The sequence below is a fragment of the Aotus nancymaae genome, unplaced genomic scaffold, assembly GCF_030222135.1.
Source record: "Aotus nancymaae isolate 86718 unplaced genomic scaffold, 86718_ANA_hifiasm-v0.15.2.pri h1tg000020l, whole genome shotgun sequence".
NCBI classification, from domain to species: domain Eukaryota; kingdom Metazoa; phylum Chordata; class Mammalia; order Primates; family Aotidae; genus Aotus; species Aotus nancymaae.
Genome location: NW_026988432.1, coordinates 45279510 through 45302549, shown reverse-complemented (window position 1 = coordinate 45302549; position 23040 = coordinate 45279510). Strand labels below are relative to the sequence as shown.

General features: G+C 39.5%; 1 protein-coding gene and 1 pseudogene across 2 annotated transcripts in view; both read right to left on the bottom strand.

The window, feature by feature from the left end:
• B4GALT6 (beta-1,4-galactosyltransferase 6) overlaps positions 1 to 21587 on the bottom strand; it is a 60225-nt gene extending 38638 nt beyond the window's left edge. The window contains exons 1-2 of one of the 2 annotated variants that reach the window (XM_012447247.3): positions 21200 to 21587; positions 4373 to 4489 (exon numbers count right to left, since the gene is read on the bottom strand). In XM_012447247.3, the coding sequence (XP_012302670.1) occupies positions 4373 to 4489; positions 21200 to 21314 (232 nt within the window). In that variant the 5' untranslated portion in view covers positions 21315 to 21587. Of the gene's footprint in view, positions 1 to 4372; positions 4490 to 21199 lie in introns of those variants that run through there. The other variant, XM_064379313.1, reaches the window with a different exon arrangement.
• On the bottom strand, positions 7112 to 7204 carry LOC135276106 (U6 spliceosomal RNA; annotated as a pseudogene).
• Positions 21588 to 23040: the final 1453 nt, after the last annotated feature.

Genomic DNA, 23040 nt, shown 5'->3' with positions numbered 1-23040 from the left:
AGATAGGATGATAGAAACATAAAGATAAATATATAATAAACTGTTAGTTCTCTCAGGATTGGAACTCAGAGAGAAGTGAACTAGGAGACTGTTATCATACTCTTTTCCACTTTTAAGATATAAAAAGTTCTACTTAAAAATGCAAGAAAGTTTAGTTTGTTTTTCAATTTGAATAAATGAGCAGTTAAAACAATAAATACAGAATGGCAAGTTCTTCACAAATTAGCTAATATGCTCTCTCTCTCTCTCTCTCTCTCTCACACACACACACACACACACACACATACACACACACACACAGAACATAGAGTTCATATGATAGTTTTTGTTGCACATACCACCAGAAAGAAAAGATGAGCTAGCTATATAGAGATGATAATTTTTCTGAATCTCTTCAATTATTATTAAGAACATACTATACACTACACAGTCACAGGAATGAGACAATAAATAAGGTTGTCCTTGAATGTACAACTATGGTATAACAATATTTTCAAATACAAAAAAAAAATGAGTAAGTTTGTCCCTGGGGGTCATCTGCCTTGAGGTGTTCCAAAGCTCACTTTCTTACAGTCCTGAGGCAGAAAAATATTTACATTTTCATGCAATCCTCAAGTAACTCGTTAATGTCATGCATTAACTTTAAGAGTATTTTCTTACTCTGCATAATTTATTAATTCTTATAATTAATGCTTGGGCTCCTTCTCTTAGCCACATGCTATGATTCTCTAAACCCACATCCAACTCACAGAAGTGCTCGGCTCTCCAGACATTTCTGCAAAACAAACTATTAACTCCTTCTGGGGAGCTGGATGGCAACAGGAGGCCCAGAGAGAATTGTTCCAGTTTTTATTTTAGTGCTAGAATGGCTGAATCACAAAAGTACACATTCCATCACTTTTATCAGTTTTTAAAGAACCAAATTTTTTAAGTGCCTTCAAGTTATGCAATATCATTATATTCATTTCATTGAATAAAAAGTTTTAGAGCTAAACATGTGCTATTCTTGGCCACACTGTAAGGAGTTCAACTCACTGCCAGACTTAGAGAAACACCCCCACACTCCTTGAGTACTCTGTCCAGTGGCATCTGTGTCTTCCCAATGTATTATGTGTATATAGTCTATCCACCACCCCAGCCACTACTCTGAATATCTCTTTTAATTGAAATCAAATTGTCTTCAATTTCTAGCACCTAATAAAGTACCTACAACACAGTAGGAACATACTGTAAATAAACACCTCACAAATGATAATACAGCCAATAATTAATCTTTTGGAGATGATACCATAATAAACCCACAAAATCATTATTCCTACAAAAGTGGTTAGGTGAGCAATGGTCCATCATGTATAACCACTGTTTTCAAAGTCAGGAACTATTTAAAAGGTTGTGCATGACAGATGCATTTGAGATCCACCACAACTGCTGTAAAAGGTAGACATTATTTCATCTACTGAAGGGATAAAAATAAAATGAGCTCTGGGCCCCTAGCTTTCTTACTCCTTTCCAGAAACACAACCAAAGAAAAGGGAAACAAAAAATGAAAACTGCGAGATGCATCCCCTACTAATTCTCACTGGACCTTATCACTTAAAGGAAAAGGAGAACAGGACCAAAGAACATCGTTTAATGGCTTTATTTTCCTGCTAAACAGCAGCTTAAAACAGGTGTTAGACTACCGAGGCGAGTTCTAGTCTGTTTCCCACTAACTTGACTTGTCAGTTCGGCAGTGTCTAGGCACGTCACTTCATGTATCCATCAAAGAGGAAGCGTGCTGGATTATTTCCAACAAACCCATCCACTCTAACATTGCTTGGCCCTTATCTGCTTCAGTAATTAGGTGAATTCACTGAATACATCTTGTTTTCATAATTTGGCTCTGTGGGCTACATGGCACCATTTGATTATGAAAGTATATGATTTCTTTACAAAAATAGTATACATCTATTTATATTAGATGCCCACAGAAAGTCAGGTACAGGATTAAAAACCCCTTTTGGAAATCAAATGTGCTTATAACTATCACAACCTATTTATCATTTAGTGTTAAATTCTAAATGAGCCACTGTATATTAATCAATTCTCCTCTAGAGCTCAAAAGAGTTCTTTCTGGACACCTTATAGGCCATTATCGTCTTCTTTGGAGATTATATATATAGAAGTCTATGTAGAAATAACCAGTTGCATTATAAATAACTATTTGTGTTTCCATTTCTCCCAGAGGCCAAGAGATTCTCACATAAAGGGAAACTGTTTTTCTTAATATTGTGTCTCCAATAGCTGGTTAAATATACTAACTATAATAATTATTCAGTAAATGTTGGCTAAATGAACATGGCAGAGCCTCATTGCTCACTCAAACTCCATTTTTCCCTTTCCCCTTAGGTAACCCTAGTTTCACTAAAGTTCCAGCATACCCAGGTCAAAGACTGTATTTCCTGGTGTTGTCGTATGTGGGCATGCAATTAAGTTCTAGCCAATTAAATGTATGAGGAAATACTGTGTGGGACCTCTGGGAAGGCAGGGGGTACCTTATTTGTTCTTCTTTGCTCTCCCTTTCCTCCTTCCTACTGACCCAAGTTCAAACAAAGATGGTGCCAGAGCAGCCATCTTAGACTATGAGTTCATGGAGCTACATGACAGACAGCAGAAAATGAAAAGCATGTGATGACTTACTTTAAGGAGTCTCCACACAGCCACATATATCCAGCTTGCAGAGTTCTTTCACATGAGAACAGAAAGCCTCACGTGTTTACACCACCACAGACAGGTCTCTGTTACATCCAAACCCAATTCCTAATGGATACAATGACTGTTTCCTGAGAACAGTTTTACCATCAGTAAAGGAACCCTATGAAAAGTTTCAAAGGTTCATAAAAGTAAGCAAACTTTAATCAAAATATGCATTGGTTCTTTGGTCTTTATTGAAACTATGACTTGGTGAGAGAAAGAAAGGATTTCCCTGGTTTTTTGTTTTTGTTTTTGTTTTTGTTGCAGGGTACGATGAGGAAAGATTGTCTTGCGCAGGTAATTATTCCTCCTAATCAAACTCAACATCCACACATATCCTTTATTCATTCCCCAGGGAAAACAACCTGATATGCACAAATTTTTAGCATTCACACAAACATACCAACTAAAAGATGTTTACTTCCTTTCAGTTGAATAAACTTTCAGTGAACATTTTTACAATCAACTTATTCAACCAACACAAATCCTACAGAAGCTTCTAAAATGTTTAAATTTCTAAAATTGACCTACTATTCAGAAGACTCATTCATGCTAAAGTTCAGTTAATAAGATTTTTACTGTAGTATTAAAACATCAACTATGTTAGATAGTCCTTCTAAAAAATTCCCTCAAGGTTAACAAATTAAAATAAAACAAGAGTGTTTTGATTTGTGACATCATAAACATATTAGGCAAATGACTAGAATGGATTTTATAAAAGCACATGTGCTATTAAATTGAGATCAGTATGTCACAGTCTTAAATGTTTAGAAGGGTCTAAAACTATTACCCACCTTGACATACATGTAAGAAAGAATACCTACAGTTGGAAAACAGACTTTCTCTTTAGTAGAATGTGTAGGTTTACAATGACACAAGGAAGAATTACTAACACAAATTAAATCTTTAATTTTAACCGCTCAAAATGAGACCATAAAGAGTGCAACAACTGACAACCCCACTGAATCCTTTAAAGTAACACCTAATAATACTTTAGGATACACTGTGGCAAAACTGCCATAAAAGAGCTTTAACATTCTTCCACAGTAGTTAAATCTATTTACATCAGTTCTACCATCATTAAATCACTGATTCAGCCTATTAGATTTTAACATCTTGGGATTCTAATGGAGATTGTATTTCCAGGTAACATTTTACAAAGACAAGAGCAGCTACCAATTTCCAATTTTATAAAATTTCTCCTTTAGCTCATTAAAAAGGCCGTAAAACTATTAACAATCTTCTATAATTTAAAACAACTATTTTCTAGACCTAGTTGGAAAAACAACTTAGGAACTAGAATGAACATAGAGATGGTAGTATGGCTCATGAAGATGAATAAATTATTCTCTGGTTAATTTCTCTTAAATACAATATATGAACTGAAAATGTTGAAGCAGCTTTCTATATTTTGTTTGCAAGAATTAAGTATCTGCACAAAACCCCATCACTTTTATGACCACACCTTCCTACATCCTAAAATAGGTAACAGTCTTGATTTGCATAGTAAAATAATCTACCAGGATGCTTAGGGGAAGATACCTTCATCTTTAACAGGAAGTTACCTGAAGGCAAAACAGACTGTAAAATATTTGGCTGACTGCTTTATGACAAGGGGTTAAGCAGAAAGTAGTCTTACCTGTACCGTTGAGAGTACTGTTTTTATTTGTGTACAGTCTGATCATATGGCCTATTGTTTTCACATTTTCTCTCAACATTATACCTCGAGCTTGTACCATAAAGAGATATGTGTTGGCTACAAAAGAAAAATAGAGAAAGAATATCATAGCTCAGTAAGCTTTTTTTATTTAATAATATTCAGAATTGAAGTGCCCAATAAACATAAACTGACTCAATCAGCACATTCAAAAGGAAAATAGAAATATAAAATATTGCCTACTATAAAAACTTACAAAAACAAACTGATTTTTAAAATAATAATAATAATAATAATAATGTGGAAATACCATCTATCAAATAGAATGAAACTAACTGAACAAACTGAAGTATCATAATGAACCCCCACATCCATAAGTGATTTTCTACTATAAAATATACTTAGAAATTTCAAAAAGGCATTTTATTACAAGTACACAATCCTACAGCTATAAAATTCAGTTTATATATTAATTTCTTCATACCAAAAACTTCACAAAGGCTAGGATTCCTTATAAATCCCATAATATCTAGTATGAATAAAGATCTTATAATGGTCCTGAAAATTCTTGGATATGTTTGCAGGGAAGAGTGATCTAGGATCAGTATCTGTTTGGGTCATTTCTAAGAGTTAAACTTTTACACTCTCTTTCAATCACAATTCTATCTACCAGGATCACTAAAAGCAAAAGCAAAATCAATGTGCATTTTTAAAGCAAGTCAATTTAATTCTTCACAATAAGTTGCTTCAAAAATAGGCTCCTAATTTCTTCTGCTGGGAGAAACTGATAAACTGACAAAGATCAGAAAAATCCCTAACTTTTGAGATGTCCAGACTCCCCAGAGGCACAGAACTAAGTCAGAAACTCCTTTCCTGGTCCCAATTCTGTTAGTGCTATGCATAACTTTGTACAGCTCCCTGGATCTCAGTTTCCTCGTTTTCACAAGGCAGATGTGCAAGTAGTGCACCCTTCTTTAAAGCCTCTAAACACAAAGCTAGCAAATCATAAACTCCATTCAGATGAGAGGCAGCAACTCGCTACCATGGCAAAAACCAAGAAACTGCAAGTCTCAGTTAATGACTCAATTTTAAGATAAGCTGTCTCTGAACACAGTAATGACACTCTTGAAAGATGAATGCTGAATAAAAAAATTAAGGATGCTGGCTAATTTTCTGAGTCCTGCTCTACTTTCTCAAGATGGAACAGAGGGATGAGAGAAATTTAATGTTTACTACCTTCTTTTCCACTTTTTATGTAAATGTAAACTTGTTCAAAGTACATATGAGCACAGCATAAATAAAACTACTAGAGAAGCAGAGTAAAATAAAACTTCTTTCAACTTCAATTCAGAAAAAAGAGGGAAACAGATATCCAGGTTTCACATAAGCTTTACAGATGTCATTTTTAAGAGCATGTCTACAGGCTTTCTAAAAAGTAGTCCTATGATTACATTTAACTTGCTGATGTGTGAATTTACTATACTGGGTTACAAATACAACACATTTTTACATTTTTGTACTTAAGCGGACTTTAAAAGAATGAAGAACACAGTCATAAAAAAAGAACAAAATCATGTGCTTTGCAGCAGCATAGATGCAGCTGGAGGTCATTATCCTAAGCGAATTAACGCAGGCACAGAAAACCAACTACCACATGTTCTCACTTGTAAGTGGGTGCTAGACACTGGGCACTCATGAACATAAAGATGGCAATGACAGAATCTGGGACTACCAGAAGAGGGAGGGACAAAGCAGAGCAGAAGTCTAAAAACTACGTTATCAGGTACCATGCTCACTACCGAGGTGACAGGGTCAATCTTACTCCAAACCTCAGCATCTTACTCCAAACCTTTGTAGCATTACCCATGTAACAAAGCTGCACATGCATGCCCTGAATCTAAAATAAAAGTTGAAATTATTTAAAATATATAGACCATATAGGGAAACACTTATTCATAAAATTTATTTAATATATATTCATAAGTAAGGTTTGTGGGTTTTTTGGCCATCTATGGTTTTCTTCTTGTTACTTTCATAAAATAGACTATATACATTGCAATCATTTTCTGAAGTCTGAAACAACGGATGTAGTGTGGCAGATATTAAATCCTCAAAAGTTTGAACTGACCTCTCATAAGAAGTCATCTAAAAGTTGTAATGTCAGGGCGTAGTGGCTCAGGCCTGTAATCCCAGCATTTTGGGAGGCCAACATGGGTGATCACTTGAGGTAAGGAGTTTGAGACCAGCATGGCCAACACGGTGAAACCCCGTCTCTACTAAAAAATACAGAAAAAATTAGTTGGGCATGGTGGCACACACCTGTAATCCCAACTATTCAGGAGGTGGAGGCTGGAGAAACACTTGAACCCAGGAGGTAGAGGTTACACTGAGCCAGAATTGTGCCATTGCACTCCAGCCTGAGCAACAGAGCGAGACTGCCTCAAAAAAAAAAGCTGTAATCAGACACCTGTTCCAATTCCTCTCTGTTCATGTACTCAATTTGTTGATTTGTTGAATGCCTGCCCTCTGCTAGAAATTGTATTAGGTGTATTTCAGTTTCTACTTATGCTTGATTCAATTTGGAGTAATTATTTTGTCCCAGAGATTCAACAGTTTTATTGAGATATTCAAATTAGGTAAAGCTGTGCATGATCTCATATAATTTTTGAATCTCCTCTACTTTTGATTTTTAATTGTGTTTTCTCCATTTGCTTTTCTATTTAAAATTTGAAAATAAACATGTCATCCTTGAGCAGGGGCCATGCTAATCTTCTCTGTATTGTTCCCATTTTAGTATATTTGCTGCCAGAGCAAGTATTCCCTTTTTTTTTTGATAAAACGTGTCATATTTGTGTATTCCATTGCTTATATTTAAATAATTTGTCTTGAATATCTCAATTCTGTTTTCCTCTATTTTAAATATATTAGTTTCTGATCTCATTCTTATATGTTTAGACTTTTCTTTTTCTAATTTCTTAATCCATTTTCATTTTTTAATAAAGTATCTACAACAATAAATTTATCTTTGATAATTATGAAAAAAACGGAAAAAAAGAGATGAATAGAAAAAAGAAAACTAAAAGAACAGCCAATCAAAAATGTAGGAAAATGTTCAATAAAAGACAAGCTAACATTAACAACTCTGCCTAAATGAATATCCAAAGTTCAACTGAAATGATGTGGGTGGGGCAGCATCACACAGATCACTAATGCCACCTGGTTTGCAGTACCTTGGATTATTTAATCCTAAAGTTACAAATGAAATTTGTTGTCAATAATATGGACGTCTTATATTTGTGCTACACCAAACTGTAAAAAGCAAACCTGCCACAAAGTAGTAGAACTCATCCTAAGGCAAAAAACTTGGACTTCCAGAACTGATCCTGGCCTAAGAAATAAGATGCTAAGTAGAAGCATTCTATGCATTATTGTGTTTCCTAGAAAAATTTTTTAAATTATATAACTTGTAGGTAACGAAACTGTTAAGGAAAAAAAGTGATTTTTTTTTTTTTTTGAGACAAGGTCTCACTCTCTCATCCAGGTTGGAGTACAGTAGCTCAATCTTGGCTCACTGCAACCTCTGCCTCCTAGGCTCAAGCAATCCTCCCACCTCAGACAGGTATGGTCTCCTTGTCTACTCCCACCTTACTGCTCGCGAGTAGCTGGAACTACAGGCACCTGCCGCTATGCCCACCTAATTTTTTTATAGAGACAGGGTTTCTCCATGTTGCCCAGCCTGGTCTTCAACTCCTGAGCTCAGGTGATCGGTCCGCCTCAGCTTCTCAAAGTGGTGAAATTACAGGTGTGAGCCACTGCACCTGGCCTTAAAAACGATTTTTTATGGTACCTCTAACAAAGGTGATTTATCAAAAGAGTGCATTTACTATTCAATAGATGAAGACTGAAATTAAGAAAAGCTAGATGCCAATTTCTCCAAACGGAAAATCTATTCATTTATTTCAAATCATTTAGAGCTAATCGAGGTAGGGAAGCTGTGTTTAAATAGAGAGTGGTTAACAGGAAGAAAGTGCTATGTCAAAGGGCTGCAAGACACACTAAACCAGCACGAGAATGGTTCCAACCATCTGCTTTCCAAATATAAGACTATGTTAACCCAAACCCAAAACTCATTATTAGTAGTATAAAATGTAACGTCTTATTGGCAAGTCTTTGGGTAGAGAAAAATCCTTGTCTAAAATTTCTATTCCAATTTATAAGAAACTTCATTTCAGAAAACAAATAGGGAAACCTACCACTGCTTAATTAAAGCCATGCTGTTGTGTTCTCTAATTTCATTTTCTATTAGACTCTGCATTGTGAGACATAAATCTAATTTATTTACCAGTTCTGCTTCCCAGGGGGTAAAAATCTCAAAAAAAAATTTTTTTTAAAGAATAAAACCTATCTTCAACAGTTTATGAAAGCTTCTAGGCCAGGCACTCTATCCCGAGTTTGTGAGGCAAGAGATTTATGAACTTGCCTAATTCTCCACTTAAGAAAATTAAGAGACACATCTGCTATAAAACTGTGCCTCCCAACCCCTATCCACAACCAGCTTTGCTCACTGACAGTGCTGTAAGGATTCAAGACAAGGAGACTATGCCTGTCTGCAGGGATCTAGAACTGTTGCCTGGGCTTTTCAGGATGCCAACGCAGCATCCCTGTGACCCTGACATCTCGGTTCCTAGCTGCTATGACATGCTGCCACAGTTCTCAGGTCTCTTAACAAAAGTCAAGTGAATAAATGATTTTGAGAGGGAGAGGATGATATTGGTCAGGCAATCTGAGATGCGGTTATAAATGCAGGACTGAAGCTAAAAGGGGGCTAGAAATACAATTTGGGGAGACACTCAATAAATGTAAAAGGTGTAACTATCGTGATAAATTTCCAGAGGAAAAATTATTTAAAAGGGAGATAAGAAGGTGAAGATCTGATGTATGAAAACAGACAACAAACAGGCAGCACAAAGATAAAAGACCCCAAAGTGAATTAATCTCAGCTTGAGCATAGTGAAAAAGCTAATGGACTAAAAGAAGAGGGAGAGGTCAACCATGTCAAATGCTGCAGATGCTAAGGAGAAAGACTTAAAAACAGCTTAAAAAATTCAGCATATTCTCTTTGTCAGGCATACTTTACATATACTAACCTATTTAATCCTGACAAGCAACTCTTTAAGGTAGGTACTATTATTCCCATTTTACAGATAAAGAAATTGAAGCAGGGAGTTGAATAACTTGCCACAGGTCACATAGTTGTCAGTAAGTGGTGGAGCCAGAATTCAACCCCAGCAGTCTGGCTCTAGCAAGCTAGCCCTTGACCATCAACCACTTAGCCTCTTTAAAAAGCCAATAGGAGATCACTGTAAGCCTTCAAGAGAGCAGCTTCAGGAAGCAATGGAAACAAAAGGAAAATAGTAAAGATTTCAGTGGATACTAACAAAGTGAAAGCAGCAAGTTTCAGAAAAGGAAAATAAGCAATTAGCAAGGTCAGGGGAAGGTTTTCTGGAAGAATAGGGCCCTGAGCATGTCTGCAGTCTGAGTAGAAGAAAGTAGAAGAAAGAGTGAATAATTTAAGGCACTAAAAGAGTAACAGAAAGGAGGGAAATCCCTTTTATGGGCCAGACAGTTTAAGCAGAGGCTCTGAGGTGCACAGAGGCAGTACACAGCCAGGAAATGACAATCCACCTTGAGTGGAGATGGGTAGTAACAGAAGTTAGGCAGGTCCAAGTGGATGGAGAGAACGAGAGGTCATTGTGAGGATAAGACATAACTTTTAACAGAGGTGAGAAGGTTCCAGAAGTGGAAGGTTAGGGAGGCTGTGGTCTGCAGAGGTGCAAGGCAGAGCAGGCCACAGCTATGCTGACACCCAAGGCATAGCCAGGCAGAGTGAGGACGAAAGACAAGAGCTGGACATCCTGGTGGTCGACAACGAGGACAGAAGTGGGGGACAAAGTGGAGGAGAACATTCAGAATTGAGCACTGACTCCCGAAATCTTCCAGGAATATAGAATCTTGGTGGGCATAGATTTCAGAAGAGCAGGAGATGAATTAACATTTACTAAGTGCTGACTTTGGTCAGGCACTGAGCTAAAGTCCACATATAAATATATGTAAGTACACATAACACAATTATACTTCATTTAATTCTTACAACCACCTGGAGTTGGTTAAATGGAAATTCCCAAAAAGGTATGCCCACATCCTAATTCCCAGAACTTGTGAATGTGACACTTGGAAAGGGGTCTTTGCAGATGTAATTAAACTAAGGATTTTGAGATGAGGAAATCATCTTGAATTACCCAGGTGACCCCTAATTCCAATGGCAAGTACTCTTCTAAGAGAAAGGCAGAGGGAGATTTCACATACACTATCACAGACACACACACATACACAGACAGACAGACAGACACACACACACACACACACACACGAAGGCAAAGTGAAGACAGCGGCAGTGATGTGGCCACCAGCCAACACCAGGCACCTGAAGCTGAAAGTGGCAAGGAAGAATTTTCCCCAGAGCCCCGACTGTCCTGCCAACACCTTAATTTCAGACTTCTGGTCTCCATAACTCAGAAAATACACTTGGGATTTCAAGCTAATGTGTGGAGTGTGTTATGCTGACCCTAGGAGAATAATACACCACCCCATGACAGGTACAACTTTCTCCATGAGAAGATGAGAAAACAAACTCGGAAGAAAGTTAACATAGGTAGTAGAATTAAAAACAGGATTCAAGTACAAGCCTGAGTGACCCCAAGGGGAAGGAATTTGGAAAAAACATTGGTTCAAGGTCACAGAGGACAGGGAGGGACAAGGAAAAAGAAATCTTCATTGTAAAAAGTTATGGGGGAAGTGAAACTATGAGCGATAAACCAGATTTCCTTTAATACAAAGAGGAGAAAGCCAGAAAGGATCCTTAAAAGTTACAGAGGAGAAAATGATTTCCCATATTATCTACAGAACACAGGAAATAATATGGACAAAAGTAAAAATCTTAATACATACTCAATATTAACTACAAACATGTGGATCAGGTATTCTCTAAGAATTTCTAAGAATTCACAATAATCTTGTAAATACCTGTTTCAGATGCTTAAAAATTGTCTTCTTTCCACATCTAGCCTCTTGTTCAATAAATCCCCAAGAATTACTCATCCATGTGGGTAAAGGAAAATATGTTATCTTCAGTAACAATAGTGTAAACCCCAAGGTTAGGCCAGATTACATATGATATATTATTCATACTAAACGTAGGCCTAAGGAAGGTCGTACTTGGATTAAAATCAAAAAATCACAAATGTCAAGGCTGTGCCAGGCTGTTTTCTTAAAAAAAAAAAAAAATTCTTTTATGTCAAAGTGCTTATTTGTGTAACCATGGTGACAATAATTCAAAAGCAGGTATGGACTCAAGGAAATCTGCAATGCAAATTATTATTAACCTGTAATATCCTTCCCTCTACTTTTCAAGTTATGAGCTGACTAATGAACACAGAGACTGCAAGAATTGTGTGTTCAGAGCCCCATTTTATCAAACAATAAATACAATGATCACACACAGATCTATTTCAGATCTTAGCTAACAACTCAAGCTTTGCAGATACAAACACTAAAAATTAACAAGTAATTCTTTATAACAGGTGTCTTTATAACTTCCACTCCACATTTTAACAATTTTAAGTTATTTTGGAGATTATTTGTGTTTGAACAATGATCAAGGTTAAACATTTTTAAATAAAAACTGACTTTTCCAATGATCTTACTAAAAATGTTCAGGGAGGAAACATGTTTATCCACATGTGTTTATTGAGTGCCTACTGTTTACCAAGCAATGTCAAAAATTAAGGGGCCATTTGGCTTCCTCTGTAAAGAACCAAGATCCACAAACTGCCTAAAACATTAGAAAGACTTTTGCAACAACCAGATCACTAGCTCAGCCTATTTTAACCCTAGTTGACAATTTGAAAAGTAGACTCTGAACCTAGTGATATGAAAACACTATCTAACAAAAGATAACTCTCAGCCCTGTCATTTGCTAACGAACCACATAATTCACTTAAAATGACTATATAGGTTTTTTAAAGCATGACAGGAGCCCTATGAGAGTTATGAACCACACTGGGGAAAGTAGAATCAGGAGGAAATGAGGAAATCAGGGAAGGAAGAATGCAAGCAATTAAACAGATCTTCCAAATCTAATCAGGAAACTCACTTAATGACATTACAAACTAAAAGACCAAGCCATAAATAAGCAGGCCCAGGAAACATTATAAAACTGTTGAAAATTAGTGATGTCAGAGTATAAGTGTATATATATGTATATATACACACATATATACACACACACACATATATTACTTATATATCTACATACACATGAGTATATAAGAAATCTGTCAAAATGAGAAAAATTGAAATGTGAACTATTTGAATATGTTTTATAATCATCTCCAATTTCCTTGTGTTTTCACAATTAAAATACCTTTCAGAATTCCAACTTAGTATTCATGAAAGGAAAATGAGCCTAAAACAAGAATCAGAGAAGGGAACCGGGTAGGAAATGAATTTCAATGACTTCCAAAGCTTATTTTCAAGTCAGTAAACAAGGCATCTTTTAATTCTCTACCTTTGGTCTCTCGATTCAAATGAAAATAATGTCCAACTTCTCTTCCTATGAGTCAAACTGAAAATTGCACTATAATTAGAAGTCCTAATTTCTGAGCAATTAACTTAATTATCAGGAAGGCAATATATGTAACAAGATTTCAGTAAAATCATATTAACACTAGCCTCAAATATATAAAAACAGGCCATAGTATTCAATCAAGATATCGTTTTATAGTAACAAACTTCATATAGCTACTTAAATATACTACTGTAAAGATATTATAAAAAGACTTTTCTAGCCAAATGCTAGGAAATGTTTTGAAATTACTTCCACTGGGTAACCCATAATGCTATACAGTTTAGTAAGTTTTATTGGTCTTAAGTGAATTACGATGTATCTTTCTAATAATTAAAAATACTAAATAACAAATTTAGGATGACCTAGGACCCAATCACCTAGTCACTGCAGACTCATAAAGGAACACACTTTCCTGGTTGGCATAAATAATGTATCTGCCCATTTCTCTTCTGAAGGAAAAGTTGCTTCACCATGATAGCCATCTCTACTGCCAGTAAAATATGATGTTATAAACAAGTTAATCAGGTTTTCAATAAGATTAGTTCTATGAAATATTAGTTCTATGAAATGATGTAAGATAATCAATTTAGAAAAGTATGTAGCACTATTTTTTCCCAACCATTTGGGGTATTTTTCAGAAACATCATTCCCAGTGTGCAGAATCATCTGGGTATGTGTTAAAAATGAATCAGAATCTCCCATGGTTAAGACCTGGGAAAAAAGCTTATTAAACCCTATCACCTCAAATAACCCTTAAAAACATATTTGAAAACTATTGTTTGTAGTAATTTTCTAAACATAACATCTGTAACAATAGTAGACCCTTCCAAATCAGTTTAACTTATATTAAATATATCTTCTTTTACATAGCTTTTGAATATACAGTCATTTAGACATAGGAGTATGTGTGTTTCATGTTTAATGAACATGTAACATAACAATTTGGTGAAGCCAAAGACTTTCGCTAATTCAAGTAATTAACCATAAAAACAAAGATGCAAGCAAAAAGCAGTATTTATTATACTTCCAGAGGAAAAAAATAAAAATTAAGATTTGAAATTACTAAGTATATTTTCCTAAATATTTTGCTGTGCTTCACAGCCAAAAAAAATATAACTAGTGACATAAACATCCTTTAAGGTAACTCTATTTCAAAGGAGGAGGGGTATTGCTGTATCTTAAACCAAACTTAGGTAAATTCTGCTAAGACCAAAACCAATTATGTCCACAGGCAGTCTGACAGTGAAACATAGCAAATCAAACTGGCCCAATACAAAACATAAATGCTGAAGAAAAAGAGAATTGGGGTGCTACCTAAAAGTTTCCAATGGGCGCAAGATATGAGGTAAAAATATCTCATTATAATTGGAGTAAATGCTTAATTTTCCAAAGGCATGTAAAAGACACATGGGTATCCTCGGAAAACGTATTCTCAATCTTCACTTGAATTGATCTTCAATTTGAATCACTGTATTATTTGTATATTATTCTGTTATTATTCTGAAAAAAGGCAGAATTTGATCAAATATGCCTTTTAAACATTAAATCACTGTGTCCTTCAAGAATTAAAAAGGAAAAACCAAACAGATTCAGAGGGACAAGGGGGAAAGGAGAATAAAGGAAAGGAAAGAGGTGGGGACAGCCTGCTCTGCTTATGCTGGCAAACAAAAAAAAAAGTGGTGACAAAAGCCAGCTTGGTCCAAGGCCGCCAAAAAAATGAACTAGAAAAAGAATGCTGCAAACACACAGGTCTGAGGAACTCCCAAGGGCGACCTAGGAAACCCAAGCTCTGGAAAAATCACTTCCCATACATCTCACCTCAGCCTCCCCTCCCACCTCCACATTTCTACTTAAGACAAACATGAAAGGCAGGTTTGAAAGGGAAAAGTAGTCACAAAAGACAGTGTGGGTGCAGGGACAGGTGGAGGAGCAGGTCTGCCCCTTTTAAGGTAAGCCAGGGTGCTGCAGTCTAAGCACACAGTGTAAACACAGCCCCGAGCAACAGAGTATAAGGGAATCCAAGAGGTCTGTCCAGGCTCCCAAGAAAAGCACCCTCACCAGGGTAATCACAGCCATAACAGACAGTCATCTACCTCACCTGACAATGTTTAAGGAAAAGAGCACTTATAAGGCCACTTATTTCACTGTTTGAAGGTCAGAAGATTGTTTTTTTTTTCTCTTTACAATAAGCCTAAACTCTGCCTCATTGTCATTACCCTCACTGCTAACTTAGGCTATCCAAAAAATGTTTTGTCACTCATCTATACAGTATTCCTTCAAACTGAAGAAGAGAGAGCTCATATTATTTCTCCCAAATCTTCCATTTTTCCAGGGCAAAAATGATCAGTTCCTTCAACTCAGGCACAGTAGAATGAGTCAGGAATCCTAAGATGTACATTTTAGCTCTTCCAACAATAATGTGTGACACTTTAGGCAGTGGCCATCTTCCTTCTCTCATTTCACAAACAAGGCTAGCCCTACTGGCAAGGTGTGGGGTGTGGCAGGGAAGATGTAGATCTCCAAACATGGACAAGGCAGTGGGCTATCTTTAGGATTTTGCTCCTGGGGCTGCTCTGCCCATAGCTCTGGCTCCAGAAACACCAACGCTTCTGTGCCCAAGCTTCCCCTGGCCTTGGGCCCCTGGTCAGAGGAACAAATCCATGGGCTCTGAGGGTGAGAGGAAGAGCCACAGGCAGAACACCAGAGATGAGGCCCAGAAGGACAAGTGCCCTGAGAAGCCTTGCAGAATAACCTGTGAGAAACAGGCTTTCCACAAGATGGGTTAGGAAATTAACTACTGTGGATGACACTGCCTCAAAAGGAAAATGCATGCTGTTCCCAACCAAATTACAAATAGTGTTTGGAATACCTATTACATATGGATACTGCCAACCTAGGTTAGAAGTTTCTTTTCTAAAAGTAATCACAGACATGGCTATTTTTATCTTTAATAAACTTAAAGGCAGTAATGATAAGCACTGCTGCAGAAAAAACACATCACTGCCTCATTCTGCCACATTAACAAACCTAAAATGTATTCATAAAAGGAAGGCTAAGGTGGAAAACAGCAGTTGGCATTGCCAGATTTCAATGAATCAAGTTGCTCTTCAATATTAGCTAATTTTCCACAAGGCCATAGGGTTTGGATTAGTGTACACTGAAAAGACACAGCTGAGTTACATATGCTACTCAGGAATGACAATCTGACTGTGGCAACAATCTCTAGGAAGGCCAAATCATCTCTTGAGGGTGGAATGGACCTACTGACTCTTTTGTAACAAAGGCTAGTGAGTGAGAAGGGTAACAATTCTCTTGGGATACTTTCAAACTATACTTGGTCTTCCTCTGTATTCCAATTTAACCCCTGTGATTCCACGTTTCAGAGTAAGTAACACAGTGAGTCACTTCCAATTGCAGAAGTGAGTTTTATTACTCAGGTATGTTGGAAGATGAGTAAATACCATTCACCTACATGATGAAGACAACCAAATCTCTCTCCTGGGTTGCAAGCCCTTACTTTAATCTGCCTACCTACTAATTCTTCCTGGATATCACACAGGGATCCCAACTCAATTTCTCCAAAATCAAAATAGCCCCCTAAAAACGCGCCTTTCTATACTACCTATTAGTAGCTACCCGATTGTCTAAGCTAGAATCTAAGCCTCATCTTAAAGCTTTTCCTGTTTCTTCAAACCCACTATTCCCATCTATTCAACTCTGCCCTGATGCAACTACCAACCTCGATAGTTCTAATCTTCTATCATCTATTGCCCCGTATAACCCATCCCTCATACTAGAAGGGTCACTCTAAAACAATGGACTGCATCATTTTCAAACCTTGACATTCCCTGCTACTCACAGGACAAAAATAACATGGGAACATGTGGCCAGTAAGGGAGGCCCGGGGAAAAGAGTTGCCCAATATCATGGCCCAAATCCAAACTCCTGAAATGGGTCATGTAGATCAGAACAGTGGGTGTTCTGGGCAGTGGGTGAAAGACCTTTGAAACAAAATCAGACTATAACAGCTCCAAAGAACATAGCCAGGCCCAGTTGCCTGGGCAGGAGGCTAAAGGGCTATGATAAGAAACCTGCAGGGCAACTAGCCACCTTCTGTGCTAGCCCAGGAAGAACCCCAGCCAAAATGGCAGAGGGACCCTGAGCAAAGGACCTAAGACACCTCTCCCAACATACATGCTTGCACACAGACCCCACACCTTGACCACACATCACCAACATCTCCACCATTCCCAGCTGGGCACACACCCCAGGGAGGCCCAAATAACAAAGCACCCACCAGATAATTCCTCCAAGGGCCCAGAGGAAGTCAGACCAAAGCAGCCCAACCAGATTTCACCTCTACCCAGGGAACAAAACAGCCCATCAGTGTGTATGGGAAAGGTCAAGACTTCTGGTGAGTCAAATGGACAGTGAAATCCCCACTCCCAGGGAAGTTGTGCAATCTCCTCCCATTACATTGCCCCACTGATAAAGGCACTATCAATTTATTTTGTAATCACAGACAGCTTTGATAAAGCTGTGTGAACAAAAACCAGTCTCTCTCTGCCAGGAATTTTAGAGACCTCAAGCACCTGAACACCAGGGCTGGGCACTGGAGCCCCAGAGACCTTCCATAACCCAGCCTATGTGCCACTAAGCAGTAGCTGGATGGAACTACTCCCATTTTCTAGAATCTTTCTTTGCTCATGCTGCTCTCTCTGACTAGGATCCCTTTGCTAAGGCCAGATAAATCTTATGTATCCCATTTCAACCACTTTCTCCTCTGGAAATCCTTAACCAGCCCTCGCTCTCCACCACATGCCTTCCATTTTATGGAGCTCATACCATTGTACTATGAGGGAAGAAACTGAGTCTTAGTCATCTGTCTTCCATACCTCAAACAATGCACAGCCTCTCTTGGGTGGACCACTCTTATTTGTTGAATGAACTTATAAGTCAGCTCATATTTGATATGACAGCAAGAAAATGAAGTTATACTGGAAGTTATATGGAAAGAGGTTTCCTATTAAGTGCAATTCTATTCTCAATCCAGCCAAGCCAAAACAACTGCACTCATCTTTTTGCAATTATGCACAAAGGTAGACACAAAACAAGAAACAATTTATGGCTCCGGCCTCTACTGGGTGGGCTAGAGCAATTTGTCCATGGACTTCCTATGGTGTGGTGAGGGGGCAGGTGTCTGCCATCCAGTTTCTCTGGGTACTAAGGTTTATAATGTAAAGACTATCCCTGTGTTTCCTATACCCATTAGACACTTCAAGAAAAATGTTTCCTTGAAAATAATGAGCTTTGAGTTCTATGGAACTCACTGTAGTTGAAGACTCAAATAGTCCAGAAATGCTGAGCAACATCTGAAAACATTGGAAACTAAACAGATTATGCTGCCTACAACTGTGTGATGTATTTGCTCAGGATGGCAAAGAGGAGGAACTAAAGTGATGGAAGATCTGCCTGGGAAGAAGGCCCATGACATCCACAGGTCTCAGGACAGAAAAGAAGTAGGGAAACAGAATTAAAGTCTACCAAACAGGTTGCTATGGTAGGATTAATAGGAACGTCTTAACAGAGGAGATTTGAATCGTTTATTTAGGGCACACAAAAAGTACTCATACAACATACATTTTAGTCATAAACACATTTTGCCCCAATATGTAATTCAGGCTAACATATGAATTATTTTCTTGAAGTTATTATTTCAAGAAAAATCTATGTACATTGAACAAAAACTAGCTATAAGAACCTAATGACTTTTGGATATGCCTCATAAATAAGAAATCTGTGATAAAATAGAAGTAGGCATAAAACATTTCTGCTGCATACCAAAGCACTTGTGCAACTGATTGCTGCAGCAGGAACTCAACAAGCCACATTTTTCATGGAACATCATCTTTACTTGAAAGAACAACTGAAAAACTATGGTTATTTAAACTTGTGTATCTGACCTACATTTTCTCAAAAATGAGCAAAGTGAGCCTGACACATCAAGAAAAACTGACGGCATTTGTTGCCAACGATAAAATTCAAACTTTCAAGCAAAAATTTGAATTTTGGAAAACTGCTTCCCAATACTTAAAGATACACAAGATTGAAAAAAAGGTTTTTTTTTTTTTTTTTTGACTAAATGGTACAGAGTTTTGGAAATAAGATTCAGCTTGACAAGTTCACAGCGTAAGTTTTTGGTTTGCACTCTTCTAACTGGTTTTAATAACTTTTTATTATCATTTATATTACCTACAAAAACAGAGTAGGTTAAGCCATGTCAATCTAATTGCCTAAAAGACATGTGCCAAAATTTTTACATTGTATCAGTGACTGTTCTATGGCAAACATTAAGCATTTGAAGAAAAATCTATCAGTAATTTCACACAAATCAAATTAAGAATCTACAGATAATATACTGATGCACTAACTTCAAAAAAAAAGGATGACTAGAATTTTGATTTCCTTTGGTTAGCTTTTTGAGTAACATAACTTCAACATGTTACTCATAATACTAAGAAAGTGGGAAAATTGTTATCTAAGTGTGAAAAAAAACTTTTTTCACCAAAATCTTTCAAAGTTAAATCCCTGGTAAAATAACATAGCCCAAAGACGTCCAACTTTTGAAGAGTTACTTGAGAAAGTAAAATAATGCTATAGAATGACGAGTTAATGTATAAGACTCCAAAATGGCAAAAAATAAAGCCTTTGTTGAATATCTTAGATAATATCAAATCCACTAAGCTACCACTGTCATTAGTGCTACAGGCTTCAAGGAGTAGGTTTTTATGAGGTTTTGTTTTATTTCTGGTCTAAAGGAAAACTGCAATAATGTTAACATATTCTTCAAACTTTACCTTACAACTTCTATTTTAGGATACATCAACGTTTCAACAATCCATTTCTTCTCAAACATCATCACCTGACTTATACATCTCACTGATCCCGAAAATTTATTAAAGAAAAAAGTCTCATAGTAATTTTAAGAAATGAAGCAGTCTGGATGAGGTTTCCATCTTCCCTCCCTGCGCAATTCATTACAATAATCTACTACACTCAAGACAATGCCCTGATAATTCCATCTCACAATTCTGCAAGTGTTTTCACTCTGTAAGGGGCATTACATTTGTAGCTAACTCGGCACAAACAGCACTAGTTCAAACGACTATTCGTGTGTAAGGAGAAATGAGAGAAGATGCTCACTTTTACTAAGTAATTGAACATTAAATACACAGTAGCCAGAAAACACTCAGAAAAAGTTTTGGAAATAAGACGTATTTTAATATTCATGTGAAGTTCCTATTTCTCATTCCCTAGAATTAACGCCGCATTGGCTCCTTTTCAGCAAAAGGGGGAAGAGGAATTAGTATATTCAATAAAGAAGTTAATTCAAGTAGATTTTACAAAAGTGTATTTTGCACCAAGGACCAAAAAATGATACAACAGGTTAACAGTTTAATCTACAAGTCCCCTTAATAATGGTTATTTTAATCACTATTTTCTCAGAAGTCATCCTAACAGGTAGCAAGGCAACCTACCCTTGAAAATCAGACTCAAGCAACTAAAGTAATGAGGCATTGTTTTTACAAGACAACTCATCGCCTTAAAATTCCCGAAGTATGGCACAAATGTCCACTGACCCCATTCTAAAAAAGCGACACAAGACCCTAGAATAAATACACTGTTGGACTCAATCAGATTCCCTCCTGTTGGCTGCTCCATATTTTTACAACCAGTTCTTATATCCGAGGGTGTTTGAATAAAACTACAATTAAGCACTGAGTTTAGGCTTAAAGACTTAACATTAAATGGATAAAGCTGTCATGAACACTCAAGAAAGCGACTAGGGCATCCCAGGCCATCACACTAATTTTTGCTAAGTCTACTTAATGCAATCTTTTAAGTTATTAGCAAACATACATTAACCAAATGCATGCATTAACAAAACTCACATACCAAAGCCATGTTCTGAAGCAGTTTGACACGTCTGAAATAATTTCAAACTAAACGCTTCTCTGCGGGCCCCTGTTTAAACAGCTTCTAAATCCCAGAAGTAACATCCTTAACAGCCTGCGCTGCCTGTGATGCGACCAGGATAAGCGAGGGTGTGTCTCGGTGCTTACCAATGCCCGGGGCCACATAGATGAAGTACAGACAGGACGAAGAGAGGGAGAAGAAGAAGATGAAGGCGAGGAGGGAGCGATTGGAAACCCGCATCATCCGCCTGAGCACAGACATCTTCCTCTTCCCGGCAAGCAGCCCAGGCTGCGCTTTTAGGCCGGACTCGGGGCCACTGCCCAGGCCCTAAACTTCCATTAATGTGCCAAGAACCCCGACACTGCAGCGGAGTCCACGCGGGGAGGCTCTGGGGACAGGGACCGAGCGGAAAGGAGGCAATGGGAAGGAGCGGATGGAATGAATGGGAGGCCAGAGAGTCGGGGGAGGGGAGGCGCGGAGGCCGAGGAGGGAAGAGGTGGAGGGGGGAGAGGGGACGCGGGGATCCGAGGAGGCCTGGGAAGGGCAAGGAGGCGCGTTTTCTCCGCCAGGCAGCAGCGGGAGGAGGGGCTGCAGGTGCGGAGAGGCACAGGCTGCGCGCCGCGGCGCCCCTGCGGAGAGGGGCAGCGAACTGCAGCACGCCCGGCTCCGCTGCCCGCTCCCGGTGGGGTCCAGCCACGAAGCTCCGCGCTCAGGGTCCCGGCCGCCCGCCCGCGTCCTCTCGGCAGGCCTGCGCCGCCTCTTGCTCCGGGCCGCGGCGTCTCGTGCCTGCGCGGGGCTAGCGTGGGCTCCGGGGCCGCAACCGGCGCGCGCGACGCGAGGGGGTCCGCGGAGGCCCTGGGGGCCGAGGAGCTGGGCGCTCGCCTGCACTGAGCCTCCTCGTCCTCATGCCTCGCCGGGCCCCGGCGCCCCACGGCCGCCGCGGGAGCTGAGCGCAGGCCAGGGCGGCGTCCCGGCCAGCGGCGAACGCGCTCCGACTGCGGCCGCCGCCAGCTGCCTGCCCGGCCGCAAGGGCGGCAGCGGCATTACCGCTGCCCGCCCGGGGTGAGGCGCCCGCGCCGGGCCCGCGGACACCAGGCAATGAGCGATCGGGCGACGCGCGCTGCGGGTAGAGTCGGGGAGCCCGAAGAGCAGGAGGCCGAGCGCCGTCGGAGCCGCGTCTGGTTGGAGAAAGAGGCGGACGTGAAAGGATGAGGGAGGCGCGGAAGAAAACCGAGACCGGCAAGCGCGCCCGGAGACCCCCACGGGCTCCGCGCGCTCGCTCGGAACTCGGCAGGCGGCGCTGCGCCGGGCCCGAGGAAACCTGGAGGCCCCCGCCCTCCCCGCGCCTGAAACACCGCGCGTCCTGATAGGCCAGCGCCGAGCAGCCCCCTCCCCGCGCCGGCCGCAACGGGGCCCCGCCGCCTCCTGCGTCACCGCCGCCCCCGCCCGCCCGGGGACCCCGCAGTGGCCGCGCGGCTGGGGGCTGAGGGACGCCTTGCGATCCCCGCATACATTCTACCCTGCAGGTACATAATGAAGGGTGATGTACCTGAAAGGGAAAGGGCATCTCCAAAAGGGGACTTCGCGGGTGGTATTTCCTTCCAGAATCCTCCCTCGGGGAACAAGGTGTATTTCCGACCTGGATTAATGCATCCCCCCGAATCCCCCGCTTCTTGTAAGAAACAGTGTCAGGATGTGGCCCGGGCCTACATGCATCTCTTACACTCAGACTTGCCTTCACCCCTGAAGGTGAATCCTGGGTCGTCCTCGCTGTATTCAGGCGGGGCTGAGAAGACTTCTGGGCAGCCGATTAGACCCTTGAGGGCCTCAGCCCCGTCTAGCTTCGGTAGGCAAACGATCGGGTGGTTTCATCCACCTCCTAGGCCGTGGTCTACCCTTTGTTCAAATGTTTCTTCCTGCTAGCTGAATTTGTCCAGGTCCTTAGCTATATCACATCGGTCAAACGTGTGTGCGCAGGTGTTTCTTT